This window comes from Crotalus tigris, unplaced genomic scaffold (assembly GCF_016545835.1).
Source record: "Crotalus tigris isolate CLP2741 ecotype Arizona unplaced genomic scaffold, ASM1654583v1 scf7180000017668.6805642782:7212621, whole genome shotgun sequence".
NCBI lineage: Eukaryota > Metazoa > Chordata > Lepidosauria > Squamata > Viperidae > Crotalus > Crotalus tigris.
The window spans coordinates 3819387-3835729 of NW_024096554.1; the positions used below are offsets into that span (position 1 = coordinate 3819387).

General features: G+C 41.2%; 1 protein-coding gene across 4 annotated transcripts in view; it reads left to right on the plus strand.

The window, feature by feature from the left end:
* The first annotated feature begins 335 nt into the window (after nt 1-335).
* RGS8 (regulator of G protein signaling 8) overlaps nt 336-16343 on the plus strand; it is a 48593-nt gene continuing 32585 nt past the window's right edge. The window contains exons 1-2 of one of the 4 annotated variants that reach the window (XM_039337113.1): nt 336-353; nt 4923-4978. Coding sequence is in view for 3 of the 4 variants with exons in the window: in XM_039337111.1 (XP_039193045.1) it covers nt 3118-3162; nt 4923-4978 (101 nt within the window). In the remaining variant the exon portion in view is untranslated. Of the gene's footprint in view, nt 354-3011; nt 3163-4517; nt 4679-4922; nt 4979-16343 lie in introns of those variants that run through there. The other 3 variants (XM_039337111.1, XM_039337110.1, XM_039337112.1) reach the window with 3 other exon arrangements.

Here is a 16343-nt window from a genome sequence, read left to right on the forward strand (position 1 = left end):
CTTGCCACTCTCCTCAAATGGGCACTTCCAAAGAGCTGTCATCCAAATGGAATGTATTACTGTAAACAGAGTCCTGGGGGAAGAAGACAATTGTTTGCATTTCAGTGTTATCTGTCTGTACGTTTCCACTACCTGGTTCTGGGGTAGAATGAAGAAGCCCGGATTTAAGATCCTGCCTTGGCTGTCTGTGGAAGCTGAGCAAGATATCTGAGAATGCATAAGATTAGAAGCCAAGAGGAGCCTTTTGGTGGCTTTAACGTCAGTTGCGATGTTCAGCGCAACTCCCATGGGCACAATACTCAAAATCCACGAGCTTCACTGGGCAACATAATTGGAAGAAGACAAAATAACTGGTGAGTTTTTGCCCTTTGGTGACCTTTGTCACATAGAGCCCAAAAAGAGTTTATTGAAATAGCCTTCTCAGAACATTGTTAGCTACTGTGTTCCCCTGAAAATAAGACCTAACCAGAAAATAAGCCCTAGCATGATTTTTAGGATGCTTGTAATCAGTGCTTTTTTTGTAAAAAAAAAAAAAAAAGGCGCCGAACTCACACATGTCATACAACCCGTCTTGCCTACCCTACAAGGTTCCATCCAAAAAAGGTGCCAGTTCAGTTCTGGGCGTTCTATGACAAAAAAAGCCCTGCTTGTAATATAAGCCCTACCCCAAAATAAGCCCGAGCCAGACGGACACATTTAGTACTGTATTTCCCTGAAAATAAGACCTAACCATAAAATAAGCCCTAATGCGTCTTTTGGAGCAAAAATTAATATAAGACCTGATCTTATTTTTGGGAAAACATGGGTATCAAGGTCAAAGTGAAATCAGGATGACAGCCATATGTTTTTGGAACAAACTAATTTCCTAAAGACTAATCCATAAGCAAATTTCTTTCCTATTCCTAACCTGCAAAGACAAAGCTATATTCTAAGAATGACATGTGGTTGACAAAGCCTGCAGTTTTTAAAAGCACTCTATAATCCAGGGATGGTAGGATGATTTTTTTTAATGACCTCTTTTTGGGTTACTTCTCTAGCCAATGCTCAATAGTCACGACAGAGAACAGCCCTCTACCTTCCCTATCAAAGCGATTCTGAGATTCTGATACCCATATAACTCCATTTGTGATTAGGTACAATGCTGTCACTTGTAAAGATTTGATCTGGGCAAGTTGTGATATTTTGGGTAAGCAATGCAGCAAACAAGGAAGAATACAGACTGAAAATTTTCCTCTTATATCTATTCATAGCACAAGCATGTCCTAGGACATCTTTTTTGTTTTTGTTTTGCTGTGTCTCCATGATATAGCCTTCATGTATGTATGTAACATCCTAAAATTGTCTTTGGTTATTATTAAAGTAGTGCTTTCTGGCTCGGGCTGTCAGCATCTAGGGACAGCTGTGAGGTGTGCCAAATTTGTTAAGTTTGCCATTATGTTGGAGGTGAAGGCAGGTGATCAGTATGGGGTAGGGTCACAGCACAGCTGGACATTTCAGATGGATAAAGGCATGCCCAACAATCAGTATTCTGTCTGTTTTTTTTCCAAGAAGTTCTGGCCACAGCAATATTGTGGCAATCAGAACTGCAGAACACCACTTTGGTGCTCACACCATCAAAGTTGACACCGGACAGAGCATAAAAAAACTCAAAAGAAATAGTGCAAGATTGGAAGATGTGGAGAGATCTGACCTATAGAATCACCAAGAGTCAGACATGACTAAATGGATAATATCATCATCATCAGCAGCAGCAGCAGCAGGGCTTTTTTTCTCATAGAACGCCCAGAACGGAGTTCCGGCACCTTTTTTGTAGGGTAGGCAAGGTGGGTTGTATGACATGTGTGAGTTCTGGCACCTTTTTTTTTTTTTTTTAGAAAAAAAGCACTGATCATCATCATCACCATCACCACCACCACCACCACCACTACCACCACCACCATGTTGGTGCTCAGTTAGTAGTTACATAAATGTATTACCTCTATCACCTTAACTGAGTTAGCAAAGGGCTGAAATAACATAACATCTCCATCCTTTTGTTTTTCTTTGATTGTTCTGAGGCTGCAATAATTAAACTAACACAGAACAGATTATTCTTTTCTTTCTACTTCCTCTGTAGGCTTCAGAAGCTCTACAGTAAGGAAGAACTGATAGTTCAGCTTGATAGGAACAAAGGAGCAATGTTCTTATTTGTAATTCAAAGTTGAGGAAAGGGAAGCTTTGTGGTATTGTGGGCAGGGGATGGGAAAGCAATAAGAACATGTGTCATTCTAGCCTGAGAAGAAATGGAAAAGAAACTATGGTGTGAAGTAAGGGTTGAATGCTGCATTAGTTTCCAGATTGAGTATTGTTTATTGACTTAATAGGTCATTAAGTTTACATAGCAGTACAGGACCAAATGGCTACCCAGGAGAATAGCTAGCTGCTGGATGGATCTTCCTTTGGTAAGCCACACTGGATAAATTTTGGTGCCAACTTATCATAGGGTGGTGGTGATATCTCTGTCACACTTGCTCCTCTAGGGCAGTGGCCCCCAATCTTTTGGGCACCAGGAACCAGTTCCATGGAGAAAGGTTTTTCTGCGGACCGGAGGGGGTGTGGTTTGGCGTGTTGCCTGCATCCCACGGATGGGGCTTCGCTTTTTTGCACAGTCTGGTTGCTGGCATGCTGCAGCCGAGTACTGGTCCATGGACCGGAGATTGGAGACCCCTGCTCTAAGGGGTGGCCAAGCTCCTAGGGCCAAAAGGACAGAAAGCTTATGCTGGCTGTCCAGTTGGGACAGGCTTACACTGACTGCATTAGAGCAAAGTAGCAGCCTAACATGGCACTGATAACTACCGTAGCAGGCTTGCACCAAACCAGCCTAGCTCTCCCCCCACCCCCTTGGGAGTTCAATGGGTGAAACTGAGTGTTCTGAATTATCCCAACTTGTTAGATAACAATGATATGTGTGGCACTTTTTTTTTTTTTTTAGCTTTTTTCATCCATCAAAATCCCATCACTTCTTCCTTGGTTTGATTTAACTTCTGTTTGGGTTCCTAGGTTACTTACGTTGCTTAGATGTAGCATGAGTGTGCTTGAGTATAATGGGACAGGCTCACTTGACCAAAGCAATGATGAATGGATGAATCCACATGGAGGATTGTGACATGGAATGATAGAGAGGTAAATGGCAAAGAGCAAAAGGGAAAGGGAAAGGAAGCAAACAAGCAAGCAAGATTAATGGATTGTGAAATAAAAAAAAGAAGGGTATAAAAACATTACTGAAGATGCTCTGATATTATGGAATTGGGTTGATGAATACATGTAGAGGAGTGGAAGTTCTGGTTCAATAAAAAATGAAAGGACTAGAAATGTATATCAGAACAGAATAATTAGTGTCATTTAGTTTGTTGTGGGTACATATGAAAGTAGTAATCCATAGACTGGAGACAGTTTCATTCTATGCACCAGTGAGCGGTGATGATGAACCAGAGATCTGCAGGTGACATGAGTAGATGGATGGGAATGAGCTGAGAGAGTGCAAAAAAGGAAATTGGGACATCCAGAGTCTCCAAAATGAACAAGAATATTAATCATTAAAAATGTACATACTGAATACACAATTAAAGCATGATTCTATAAATATGCCAGGAAATTTAATTAATATTAATCTAATTGACTGATTTGATTTCATTTATGAAAAATGGAGGCAATTAGTGAAGGATACAAAAGATATGGAAAAATGAAGGTGACAGAAGAAGAAAGAAAGTAGAACAACTGCAAGAAGAAAAAGTACAAGTTCTATATAAAAAGGAGCAATTCAGCTGCCAATAGAATGAATGGAAAGAAAATCTGGAAATTGCTTGGATAGAATGAATGAATGGTGTGTTTAACTTTTGCATTATTTTAAATATTCAGAGCCTGCTCAGAACCGAGTTAATATAAATTGCAGAAATAAATAATGAATAACCAAGCAAACTGTAGGCAGGGTGAGTATAGCCAACTGAAAACCCTTGTAAAAAGGCTAAATCTTGGGAAATTCCCTTACTGCAAAGACTCACCATCAAAATTATTTCCAGTTCTCGATAAATAAATAAATAAATACATACATACATACATACATACATACATGGAAGAGAAATAGGTGCACCTAAGCTGGCAGGAGATCTGGGCTGATGATATTCAGGTGAGAGGAAGCATAAGGAAATGTGAGATAACACCAAGCTGAAGTGGGGAGGAATTCACACATTTCTCTTTATTTGACTATCTTTTATAAAGAATTGGCTATACATTTATCACATAGCGGTACCCAATAAGAAACCTTCTCTGTGATTTAATAGATGCAATTTGACTTTCCTGGCATTGGTGCTGTTTAAGTAAGCTCAGTGATGTTATTCTTCTCTGCTTGGCTCCAGCCTAGAATCTCCATGGATCTCCCATCTCACCCTAAACCCATCAAGGATTTACATTAAACACTGCAAGAAGATGCTTTATTCTAATGACTGGGATAACAATTGCACGGAATGCTTCTGGGAGAGGAGAACTTCAGTCTGAATCAGCTTCAGTCTGCAAATGTTTGCCAGGCATTTGGTGAATACTCCGACCAAAGCCTTCATTTAGCAGAATCCAAACAGATTTGCTATCAGGTGGAGAAGAAAAGAGCAAGATGAAAGAAGATGCTTCCAAAAGCTCTGATCAGGTGGACACTTCTCAAATCCCACCCAGGAAACATGTGAGCCGGCTCTGCAGTGCCGGACCTCAAGCCTGCTCAGTTAGATTGCTTTAGGGTTTTGTGAATGTGATATGCAGACGGGATGATCAGAGCTTTCAGCTGAGCTATTGCTCAGGGGGAATACTGGGGGGGGGGGAAATTGGGAGGTGTGTCTGTCTCTCTCTGTGTGGCTTTTGCCCCTGCTTAAGAGATCGCTCTATTCTCTTCCTAGAGCCTGTCTGATCACACGCTTGACAAAGATCTCCGGAGCAGGACAGGTCAAAGGCAGTGAGTATCTTTTCTTCTTCGTCTGTTTATTTGTGTGTCTGAGATGCTGATCCCTATTGAATTGTTTGCTCTCCCTATGTATCAGTCTTTGATAGGTTCTCCTATCTTTATTTTTTTTTTAAGCAGGAGTGTTTGTTACATCATTTTATTCTTCATGCTTCTTTCTGCACAGAGTAATTCCCACTGGATTTAATAGGTGACTAAATGATAACAACTTGATCTTGTTCTATGGGAAAATTACCAGCAACCTCTCACTCCCCTTTTCATTCCTCTGTCCTCAAAATCATCACCTGGAATCCACTGGAAAGGTGTCTCGCTGCACCTATTCTGTTTACTACAGTGAGGAAAGCCAGTGCTTCTGTTGAGGAAAGGACAGGTTAGAGGGGTGGAACCACGCTGACCATCGCCCAAGCAAAGTTGAAGTGACCTCTTCCATTGTCCTCGTTGTTTTATGAATGGTGACGGAATGAGCTATATGGAGCAGAAAGAGATTTCATCCAGGTTTTAGCATATTCCTGCAGTACCTGAGAAATCAGAAAAAGATTAAAATCCTTCTCGAATCCAGGAGGAGCTGGAGAGAGAAAGAAAGGGGGGGGGAATAATACAAAATGTGGAGATTATTCACCTGAACCCTGGCAAATAGGGCACAGTTTGGCAGAGAAAAAGATGAATGGAAATTAATATGGATGGTATGAAGCATCAGAAGAGTTCCCCCTCCCGTCCCCCACTTAGTGAAATGAGACCCAAATGACACCTCAGCAAAAGTTTGAAATGTTTGCAAGCTGATCCTGCAGAGAGAAGAACGAGGTTGTCTCTCTCCCTCCCCCCCTGCCAACCTCCAAATCCAAAACCAGAGTGACAGGAAAGGTCAAATTCTTGGTCAGGCATTTGGAGCACAAGGCAGAGGAGACAAGGCAGAGAAGTCAAGCCAGTTTTTTTCACTGGCTGTGGAATCCAGGAAGCAGCATTAGATGCTCCAAATGGTTAAGGTGGGGAGCTGGGTTTATGTTAATGAAGGCTTTCAAAGGGACTTCAGAAATTGCAGGGATTGATTTCAGCCAAAGCCAAGCCAGAGAGTTGGGATGGGGGATTTAAAGAAACCCATTTGCTGGCCAGCAGTGCTCTCTCTCATTAGGTTAGATGGACTGAGCTTCTCTGTGTGTGCGTGTGTGTTTTAATTTAATCGGATTTTTAATGGATGTTGGAATTAACCACTGGGAACCCACTTTAGATTTTTTTTTGAATGCCTTGAAACCCCATCTCATTAGTTCTCTGCTGCCCATCTTTTTTAACCTTTGTTTTTCTCTTGGAGCAGCAAAGGAGGCAGATTATGGGATCGTTCTAGCAGAGAGATGCTAAAAATACAGAGTAACTGCATCCACTATAAATTGGATGCAACTAACAAGACAAATAGATTGTTCCATTCCCAACAACTCACCAGTAATAACTGTGCCATTTTGAAGCCCTTCACATGTGCTGTGTCAATAATCCCCAGCAAGCTGACCCTCAAAGACAGGCCAAAACTAGATGCTTACATTGCTTTTACAGGAAGCATAGCTTGTCTAAGGTTGCTGGTGGTTTTGAACCCAAGGCGAGATTTAAGCCAGGGATTTCTTTTATCTTAATTTGTCTCTGTATCTCCCTTTTTTTATTACTGGCCCTCAGCTAGGGACTGCAGTGGAGAGATACTATTTATTCACCTTTAAAAAATGTCTGCAATGCTCTTCCATTTCCACCCCACCCCCCCCCCAGAATTTCAGTCTGTCATTCCTGTCTGCAACATTAACTCCATTCTTAACTTGGTTTTTCTTTTTCTTTTTTTGAAAAACAAACCAATACATTATTTCTTGGTTCTTCTTATACGTAAGAAAAGCAAGAGTTCTGCACTTGGAACTGCATTTACATTTTGGAGAGATATGATTTGATGTCAAGCATTATTCAACATTATAAAATATAAAAGGATCTGCCTATATCTCTGGTTGATGATTCCATCCCCACCTGACTTACCTTTAACTTCTTAAGAAAAACCAGGTTGTTAGTGTGAGGCCTCTTGGGTCAGGGGCCAGCTTCATATTGGGCAAAATGAGATGACTATTTGAAGTAGTGAATGTTGCCCAAGAGGCAGGGATTGACATGGCAGTCTTGAAACATAGAACTGGGTATGCTTTGCAGTTTGTCCTATGTTTGTTAAATTGTTCTTGGACATAGAGGAGGACGCTAATGTTGAAGTAAGATTCAGTTGCATTTTGTACATAGAACAGGAAGGAGGAAGAGTCTCTCTTGCTGTAGGCCACAAAATTTAGAATAGAATAGAGCTGGAAGGGACGTTGGAGGTTTTCTAGTCCAGCCCCCTGCTCAGGCAGGAGAACCTATACCATTTCAGATAAGTGAATATCCCAGGGGTGGAGAACCTTGGCTCTTTTATGACTTGTGGACTTCAACTCCCAGAATTCCTGAGCCATCCATTCTGGCTCAGGAATTCTGGGAGTTGAAGTCCACAAGTCATAAAAGAGCCAAGGTTCTCCACCCCTGGAGTCTCTTCTTAAAAACCTCCAGTGACAGAACGCCCATGATTTCTGAAAATGTCTTTAGGGTGGACTTGCTGGGGGAGAACTAAAGAGAGACATGGAGGTAAGACCTTCGGGACCAAACCAGTCAGTTTGTAGTCCAGCTTCCTCCAGACTGGATATGTGAAATTCTCTAGCTATCTTTTCCATTGCAGAGAATGTGAGCAATTGATATTCATGCATCAAATCTCTCAGGCTGAGCAAGGGTGTGCGATCCTTCTCAATAGCATTGAGAAACCTGAAATAGGCTCCATTGCATTACAAAAAGTCGTTGAAGAGAGTCTTGAAGGAGAAATTAAGCAGGTGTGGATAGGAGTAAACTTTTCCCACCTGCCTGTGTAGCTCTGCAAATGCCCCACTGAAGTGCCTCCTTCTTTGCCAGGGAGTTATTTCTACTTTAGGATCAGCTGGATGTTTTTACAGACAATGAGGATATTTGCAAAAGAGGGAATAATGGAAGTCTGAGGCCTCTATCTTTCCTTCTTTTGTGACTCTCATCAGTTTACTTCTAGGTTATTATTTCAGCAATTGCATTTCTTTTGCTCTTAATGACTTTTGACAAATGTCTTTGTCAACGTTCACACTCAATATATTGCCTTGTGGTCTCTATACATGCTCAGCTTTACTCCTTGCTTGAAAAATCTGCGTGTGAATACTTGAAATAATTTAAGAGGCAAAAATACTTTAAGGCCACATGCAACCCCTTTCCCCCTATTCTCTCTTTGACAGGTTGGTTTCAATGCCAGCTTTTCCTTAGCTTCTTTAGAAGACCCTCAAACTTGATGTAAAGAAACAATAGCTTGCCCTCCTTAAATCAGTTTGACCTTTGAGACTTCCTCTTCCATTTAATAGTTTTGCTCTCTTGTAAAGTATCTCCTGTAGCTTAGTGACAGAAAAAAGGCAAAAATAGCATCTTCTGCTGGGAGCAATCCTGTGAACAACTACAATGGAATTCTGTGGTTACTTCCAATGGAAAAGTGTATTTACTGAGTTAAGAATTGCTTTGCAGTTTTGCCACTCTTTTTAAACCAATAATTGTCAATATTTTGTATCTTAAATTTCAGCAACTGCTCAAAGACTTTGGGTCAACAAGGTAAAAAAAATGTTGACTTTGGGTCAACATTTTAAAAAAAATGTCCCAACATGTTTACAAAAATTTGTTGTTACTTAGTCATCAAATGTATATGGCTACCCATCTCACAACAAATTACTTTGGGCAGTGTGCAACAAATACATAAAAACAATCATTATAAAAATATTAACAATCATTATTAAAAATTAAAAATATACAAACCACAAGGCACAGAGAGAGACTCTTAAAGCCTCCAGGCACAGGGATAAGACATTCATGACATCGTTTAATTCACCAGGGGCAGAGATATACAATTGGGTATCATCGGCTGATACCTCACCCCAAGGCGTCACCCAGTGGTCTCATGTGAATGTTAAATAGGAGAGAGAGAGCATCAAACTCTATAGCACACCATATAGTAGGGGCCAAAGATGGGACTTTTCTCCAATCATCACTGACTAGAATCGACCGAGAGAAAGGAGGTGGACCAGCATACTATGAGCTGCCCACTCTTAATCCTCTGAGCTAATCCAGGAAGATTCCATGATTGATAGTACTGAAAGCTATAGAGAGATCAAGTAGGGTAAAGATGGATGCCGAACCCACCAACTAACCACACCAGAGATCATCCAAAAGTGCAACTAATGCTGTTGGGTCTGAATCTTTACTGAAAAGGATCCAAATAATCCACTTATTCCACAGTTCTCTGAACTTGCTTAACAACCACCTTCTCAATCACCTTCCTCAAAAGGAGAGGTTAAATATTGGATGAATATTGCCCAGTATGATCAGTTCCGGTGATAGTTTCTTGTAAAAGGGAAAACCAAGGCATTTTAAGAGGTAGAGGAACAATCCTCTCATTAACCACTATTAGGCCCACTCACATAACACCCCTGGTCACTTTAGCAGGCCAGGAGGGACATAGATCAAAAGAGGAGGTGAATGAACTCACATCCTAAGGGCCCTGTCCTCTTTCTCATATCCAACAGGTTCACACTGTTCCCGGGTAATTGGGCAAAACTCCTTCCCAGGCATGTCCTCTGGACCTGCAATAAAGTTGGCATCCAACTATAAGCAAATCCAAGCAAGTTGTCCAATAAATGCTGAGCAAATTCCTCTGCATGCCCAGCAAGAGGGCTTGTTTCATCCAAAAGAGGGTTGTAGGGCAGCAATCTATGAACACAATAAGGATTGAGAAGTATTGAGACTTCTACTCCTGTGTGAATCATGGGGCGTGACAGGCTCCTCAAGAGGGGTGAGGTTGCATGGATGTGATTCAATGCCTCAGTTGCACTCTTACTCCAGGTAGCAACCAAGGCTTGGATAGGCCACACAGCAGACCAACAGGGAAAGCCCCAGCTCTTTCATCTAGGTCCATCGGACACTGGAGGCAGACTAGCTAATGCATCCAGCATCTGTGCAGTGGATAATGGCATTAGAGAATTCCATTGAAATCAGGGCATGATCTTACCATGACCATGGAGACATCATGAGCTTCTGCAGTTTCAGATCACATACTGTTCCAACAAGAACAACAAATCTGCAGGGTTTTTTTTTTGTTTACAATAATTTTAAAGATACTTCAAATTTTGATAACCGAATTGTGTCCCACCATATTACTGAATTCCACTTGTGGAACATTTATCACTGGACGAGGTTCATTATTTTACATAATCAAAAGCCACAGTAGTCTTTCTGCCCTGGGGTTTTGAATTCTGGAATATATATTGATGCCCATCCTTACAAATGAATCGTATGAACACAATATAGTAAAACTGCTGTTGACACAACAGTAATAGTTAAGAAAAACACCTATCCAGACTATTTTTTTTTTACTTTTCTCAAGCGTAATTACCCAATTTTCACTCATTTTCACAAGTTCCACATTCATGGAATTTGACATGATACTTCAAAGGTCAACTTCCAAAAATCATGTTTTTCTATTTTTTCCCCCTCTGTGTTCAACTCTGGTCTATCCCCAGAGAGAAAAGGAAAAGGATAAAGCTCTCATAGGCTGGGAAAACAGCAGAGCAGTACATTTTTAAACTGCAGGTGGAAGAATTGTTTCTGTAAATATAATGGAATATTAGCACATCAAGAAGACAAACTTGAGCTTGGACATCTCTGTGATGTGGTATTTCACTACATAACAAAACTTCTCAAGTAGGGTCAGCTCAACCATCATCTGCTTTTGGAATGAAGTTGTAGATTGATGGGAACACTGTCTCTGTCCCCCAACTGTTCTTTTCCTTTTCCACTTGTCACATTTTGAGCTCCTGCTTCTCTGTCTTGGACATTATAACCATCCAAGGAGGCACCCTACAGCTTTGCTGCATCTCTCTACACATTATCATTGCCTCCTTCAGTTCCTTGCTCTGACCCCAAAGGAATTTAACCAGCACTGCAGTACTGCATGTCATCTGCTTTAAATAAGTGATTGTGAGCTTTTCCCAGTATTTTACCTACAAAAAGTGGTGGGTGGAGAACTTTATATTGAAGGCATCAAATTCAGGCCTACCCAAGGATTTGAATAAATCTGTATTAGGTACTTTTCCATAAGAGTCACACAGCATTTGTTTTTCTGACTTGCCGGCTTTAGTGTAACCTTGTCCTTTGGTGACTTCTTTAGACTAGGGCATTATGCAGTTCTTTGTATAAAGGGTATGCCCTGCTTGGGCCATCACTATGCCAAAATAGGACTAAGAAAACTCGGGTTCAAAACCTGATTCACTCATTCAGATTAGCCTGCCTCATAAAGTTCTTTAAGCAGAAATTGGGGGCTCATGAACTTATTAAAGAAAAGGCAGATATGTATATAATTAATTGACACATATGCTTTTTTTGCTAAATGCACAGATCATACTGTGATAACAACCGAATTAGAATTTATCCATCTTTTGGGCTGGTAAATACAATATAATGTGCTTGGGATGGTTCTTCTGATTCTGTTATTTGTTACTTGAGGTGCAATTAAGCCAATGCTTGTATTAGTTTGAGGGATACTTTTTGCCAGCAAGAAAAGAACAGACTTGTCATCTATCTGCAGACAATGCAGGGAGTTGAATTCTTAAAAGCTAACACCTGGATAGACTAAAGCTGGGTGGAAATGGATTTTAACTGATGTTCCTTTGAGTTAAACATTTGCTTGTTCCTGTTTTATGAAGCCATTTTGGTGATATGAAATTGACATAATAGCTTTTTCTTTCAATTTTTAAATCATAAATGTTCCAGTATTACAAAGAGTGATCACCTGATGATATGCAAATATATTTAAATCTAAATTTATTGTTGTATGAATATTATTGGATGGAAAACCAGCTAAATCACTGTGAAATTGCACAACAATCCTAACAATAAGCTTTCATGACTGGAGAAGAAATAGTTATCATTTTGAAATTCTTTAAACTAAAGGATCTGACTGCTCTGTACATTTATTTGGCTACTAGCTACTTATTTGACAAAGTACAGGTCCAAGTGCTGGAAATAATGCTAAAGCTATTTCTATTGTTTTGAAGGAACTAAATGCCGTGGAGCGGGCTGCATGGCTCCAGCCAGATAATTAGTTTATTCAGCAACATTTAGATTTGCTCTAAAATTACATTAAAATATTCAATAAATAGAAACTAGCCAAGAATGCTGATAACAGAAGGGAAATGTGGGCACAAGTGAAATTATCTCAGAGACAGTGCCAAAGCTTTCTGCAGAAGCTTCCCATATGGCATTGAGAAATGTCATTTTATATTTAACTGTGCAGTGATACAAAGCTCTTGTAGGCTGCTTCAGAATGAAATTAACAGGAAAAAAAATCCTTTGAGGTTAGGAAAAGGTCAAGAGGAGGAGATAAATATCTGTAGAGATCTGGGACCTTTCAGAACTGATAGAGTTTGGGGCTGTAGTTTTCAAGGTCTTTTTGAGAGGATCATTGAAAAATGTATGATAATTCCTCAACAACAAAAACCCTAGTTTCCTAGAAAAGTAGCCTATATGAATTTCCTCTTCTTTGTCCAGCACAGTGGAGAGAAAGCCAGGATAGGTTCTGCGAAGCTACGCTCATCCACTTGCAACTGAATCATTATAGCTAACCAAACAACCGAGCTCACTTGACCACTATTTTTGTTGTCATAGTTTCCCTACCCCTGTCCAAAAGGTTTTTTTCTATATATTTTTATTACTGTCTATAAGAGGAGGAAAAATTGAGGTTTGTCTATATGTACGTGTGCATATATGTGTTAAATCCCCTCTGGGTTTCCCTGCATTGTGACCTCTTTCAAGCAACCCTTACCCAGTTATTCTGGAGCACAAAAGAAGGGGCAGATGCAAAGATTTATGCTTCTTTAACCAGTATATATTTTGTTATTCAGTGTCATGGAGAGAAATGGAGATGACCCCCTTCTTGCCCTCCACGTTTGCATTGGCTTACCTAGTTTGATTTAGCCAATTATTGTGAAGGCAAAAGGCTGAGGATCTTATGAGAGAAGTGGAACCAAGCCATATGGCCTCTTCTCACTTTCCTCTCTACTTGAACTGTGGCTGGGTCACATTAATTAAACTAGGACATTTATTACCCAGTCTTTCAACCTCAATAAGAAGGTTCATACCCATTCAGCTTTATAAGCATGGTGAGCATGAAAATGGGGAAAATGGAAAGAAAACTCAAACTTTTCAACCTTATCTTGCTCTATGGGGTTGCTTAGAGTTATTTCTAAGGTTGATTCATTTCTCAAAACTGAGGGAGATGGTGTTGAAAATGAAAAATTAATTTAGTTTGTAGAGCTTTTGGCACTCCATCTGCTCCAAGAGTGATCCCCAGGTGTAAAAAGAGCCATATTAAAGTTTTTAAAATAATTAAATAATTTAAAAGAACATTGATAAAATTTTAATTGGTTATGACTTAAAATAGAGATACAAAGTAGGTCTCTGTGCTTTCGCTTGAGCTATAACTTATTCTTTCTAGTGTTTCTCTAGAAACCTTGGGGAAAGTGGAGGGACATATATTCAATCTCAAATTATTCTGACCTTATTTTTAAGTCATGATTTTTAAAGTCATGATTACATAAATCTCTTGGCTTCCATAATCTAGCTGCTTTGGATCCATGGTCCAGGATTACTAGGATTTTGCAGCCCTCATAATGCCAGTCTGAAACATAACTTTTGTTTTAGACTTTATAGATGCCAGATAAAACATTTCCTCTCCCACATTGGTCTTTAAAAATGAGAGTTCGAACCCACATGATAGAGCAGGGCTTAACTGGTAAATAGAATTTTTTTTATTAGCGCAAAGCTAATAAAAGCTATACATCTTTTTGAACCATCAGAATAGGCAGCAACTGGTTTTCCCTGTTGTTGTGTCCTGAGCCTGCAAATGCAGGCTCGGGACGTTGCAATGGTCCCGGGCTTTGCAGAAGCTGCCCGGGACCAGACTGAGTGGTGCCAGCCTTGCATGCATGCACAAGGCGGGAAAAGCGTCTGTTGTTGCCGCCATTGTGTCCGGGGATCTGGGCGTATAAAAGGAGGCCTGCATGCCTCTGCTCATTGTTGGAGTTTTGGCTGGAAACGAAATAAAGAGAAGTTCCTTGTAATATGTGTCTTCATCATTCGCCATTGTTTGAAGGCAACAAGGATGGGATACTTTACAAGCTAAACAGGAGGAAGCTGTAAAGATTTACCACAAGAAGTCCTGAAGAGGGAAGACGGCATCAAAATCAGCGTTCCAGCCTGCCAGTACAGCATCGCTGGAGGGTGAGTTCGGCTGAAAGACCCCTTCCCTAAGAGAAGCGAGTGGTGAAGTGCAGATTTAGGATGGCGAAGGTCGGCTGTTTATCTGAGTTCGATGTCTCACACCCGGAGAGATGGGAATTCTATGTTGCGAGGGTGGAGAATTACTTCAGGGTAAACCAGATCAGAGAAGATGGATTGAAGGCTGCAACCCTGTTGTTGTCTGTGGACAGGAAGCCTTTGAGATTGCTGAAAATCTGGTGGCCCCTGCTTCCCTGGAGTCAGTAACGTATACTGACTTAAAGAAACTTTTAAAAGAGCATTTCCAGCCTAAGTTGTCCATCACTGCTTGGAGGCACACATTTGAACAAAGGGACCAGAGGGCGGGTGAATCTGCTAAGGACTTTATTGTGAACTTGAGGCGAGCAGCCAGACCGTGTGAGTTTAAAGACTTGGAAGAAAGGCTGCGCGATTGTTTTGTATGCAGGTTAAGGAACAGAGACTTACAGCAGAAAATCTTCACTAAGGAAGATGTCTTTTTCCAAGATGCTCTGCGAGAGGTTACAGCAGAGGAAGCAGCAGGCGGGGCAGTAAAGAGTCTGCGTCCCACCAGAAGCTCTCCAGAGACAGTCCCCGTCCACCAGGAGAACGTGCAAGAAGATTCGGAGGAAGATCCTGAAGAAGAGGTGGATAAGCTTCACCAGGCAGCCGGAAGGAGACAGAAGGAACGCACAGAGAAGGCCCCAACAGCTCTTCAATACTTTGGGGGCGGAGGACACCACAAACAAGCTGACTGCAGGTTCTGTTCTGCCATTTGAAGAGCGTGCGGCAGACAAGGCCACATCGCATCTGTCTGTTTGGGTCGTCAGAAGGCAAAATTGCGTGAAGAATTGCATCTGAAAGGTACCAGGGTCCCCAGCCAAAATAGGGTGGGTATCTGTGCAATGCGCAGAAGTGTTTTAAGGACAGGCACACATAAACCCCTAAAGAAGAAACTGTCCCTTAAAGTAAGGAGTTGGACACTGGGTCTGCTCTCTCCATTATTTCCCTCAACACATTCAGGAAAATTTGTAGCAGCAGTGGCCTTCGAGTTAAACTCAGGCCATCCAATGTAATACTCACAGACTTTCAGAATTCTAAGGTGTGTGTTAAGGGGAAGGCCATCCTTAAGGTACAGTACAAAGATTTTGAAGGTCCCTTAGATGTGTTGGTTGTTGGGGATGAACGCATGAGTCTTATAGGACTCGATTGGTTCGAGGCTCTGGGAATCCAGGTTACAGGGCTGCACAATTTGCAAACGTGGAGCCTGGCGGAAGTCTGCAAGGAATTTACAGATTGTTTAGCTCTGAGCTTGGATCCTACAAGGGGCCTCGAGTTTCATTACGATTAGACCCAAACATAATGCCCATTAGGGTCAAGCCTAGGAGGGTATCTTTTGCCCTCAAGGGCAAGATTGATGCTGAACTGGACAAATTGCTCCAGCAGAGCATCTTAGAACCTGTAGATTCTAGTCCATGGGAAACCCCCATAGTAACGCCTCTAACAGCTAATGGGGACATACGTATATGTGCAGACTACAAGTGCACACTAAACAAGGTACTGCAGCAGCACGCTTATCCAGTACCTATAGTAAGCCACATCCTGGCTTCCCTCAAGAGGGGGGGGTGCATTTTTGCGAAGCTTGACCTGGCACAGGCCTATCAATAGTTGCCGGTTGATGAGGCAGCTGCTGAAGCTCAGACAATTGTAACCCATAGAGGAGCTTTCAAAGTAAAGAGATTGCAATTTGGGGTGAATGTAGCCCCTGGCATATTCCAAAGTGTCATGGAGAACACATTGCGAGGTATTCCTGGAGTCTGCCCATATTTTGATCATGTCCTCATTAGTGGGGAATCATCTCAAAACTTGGCAGAGAGATTAAGGGCTGTCTTGCTTCATTTTAGAAGAGCAGGCCTTAAGTTGAAGAAGGACAAGTGTAAGATAGGAGTCAATTCTACTGACTTCTTGGGAT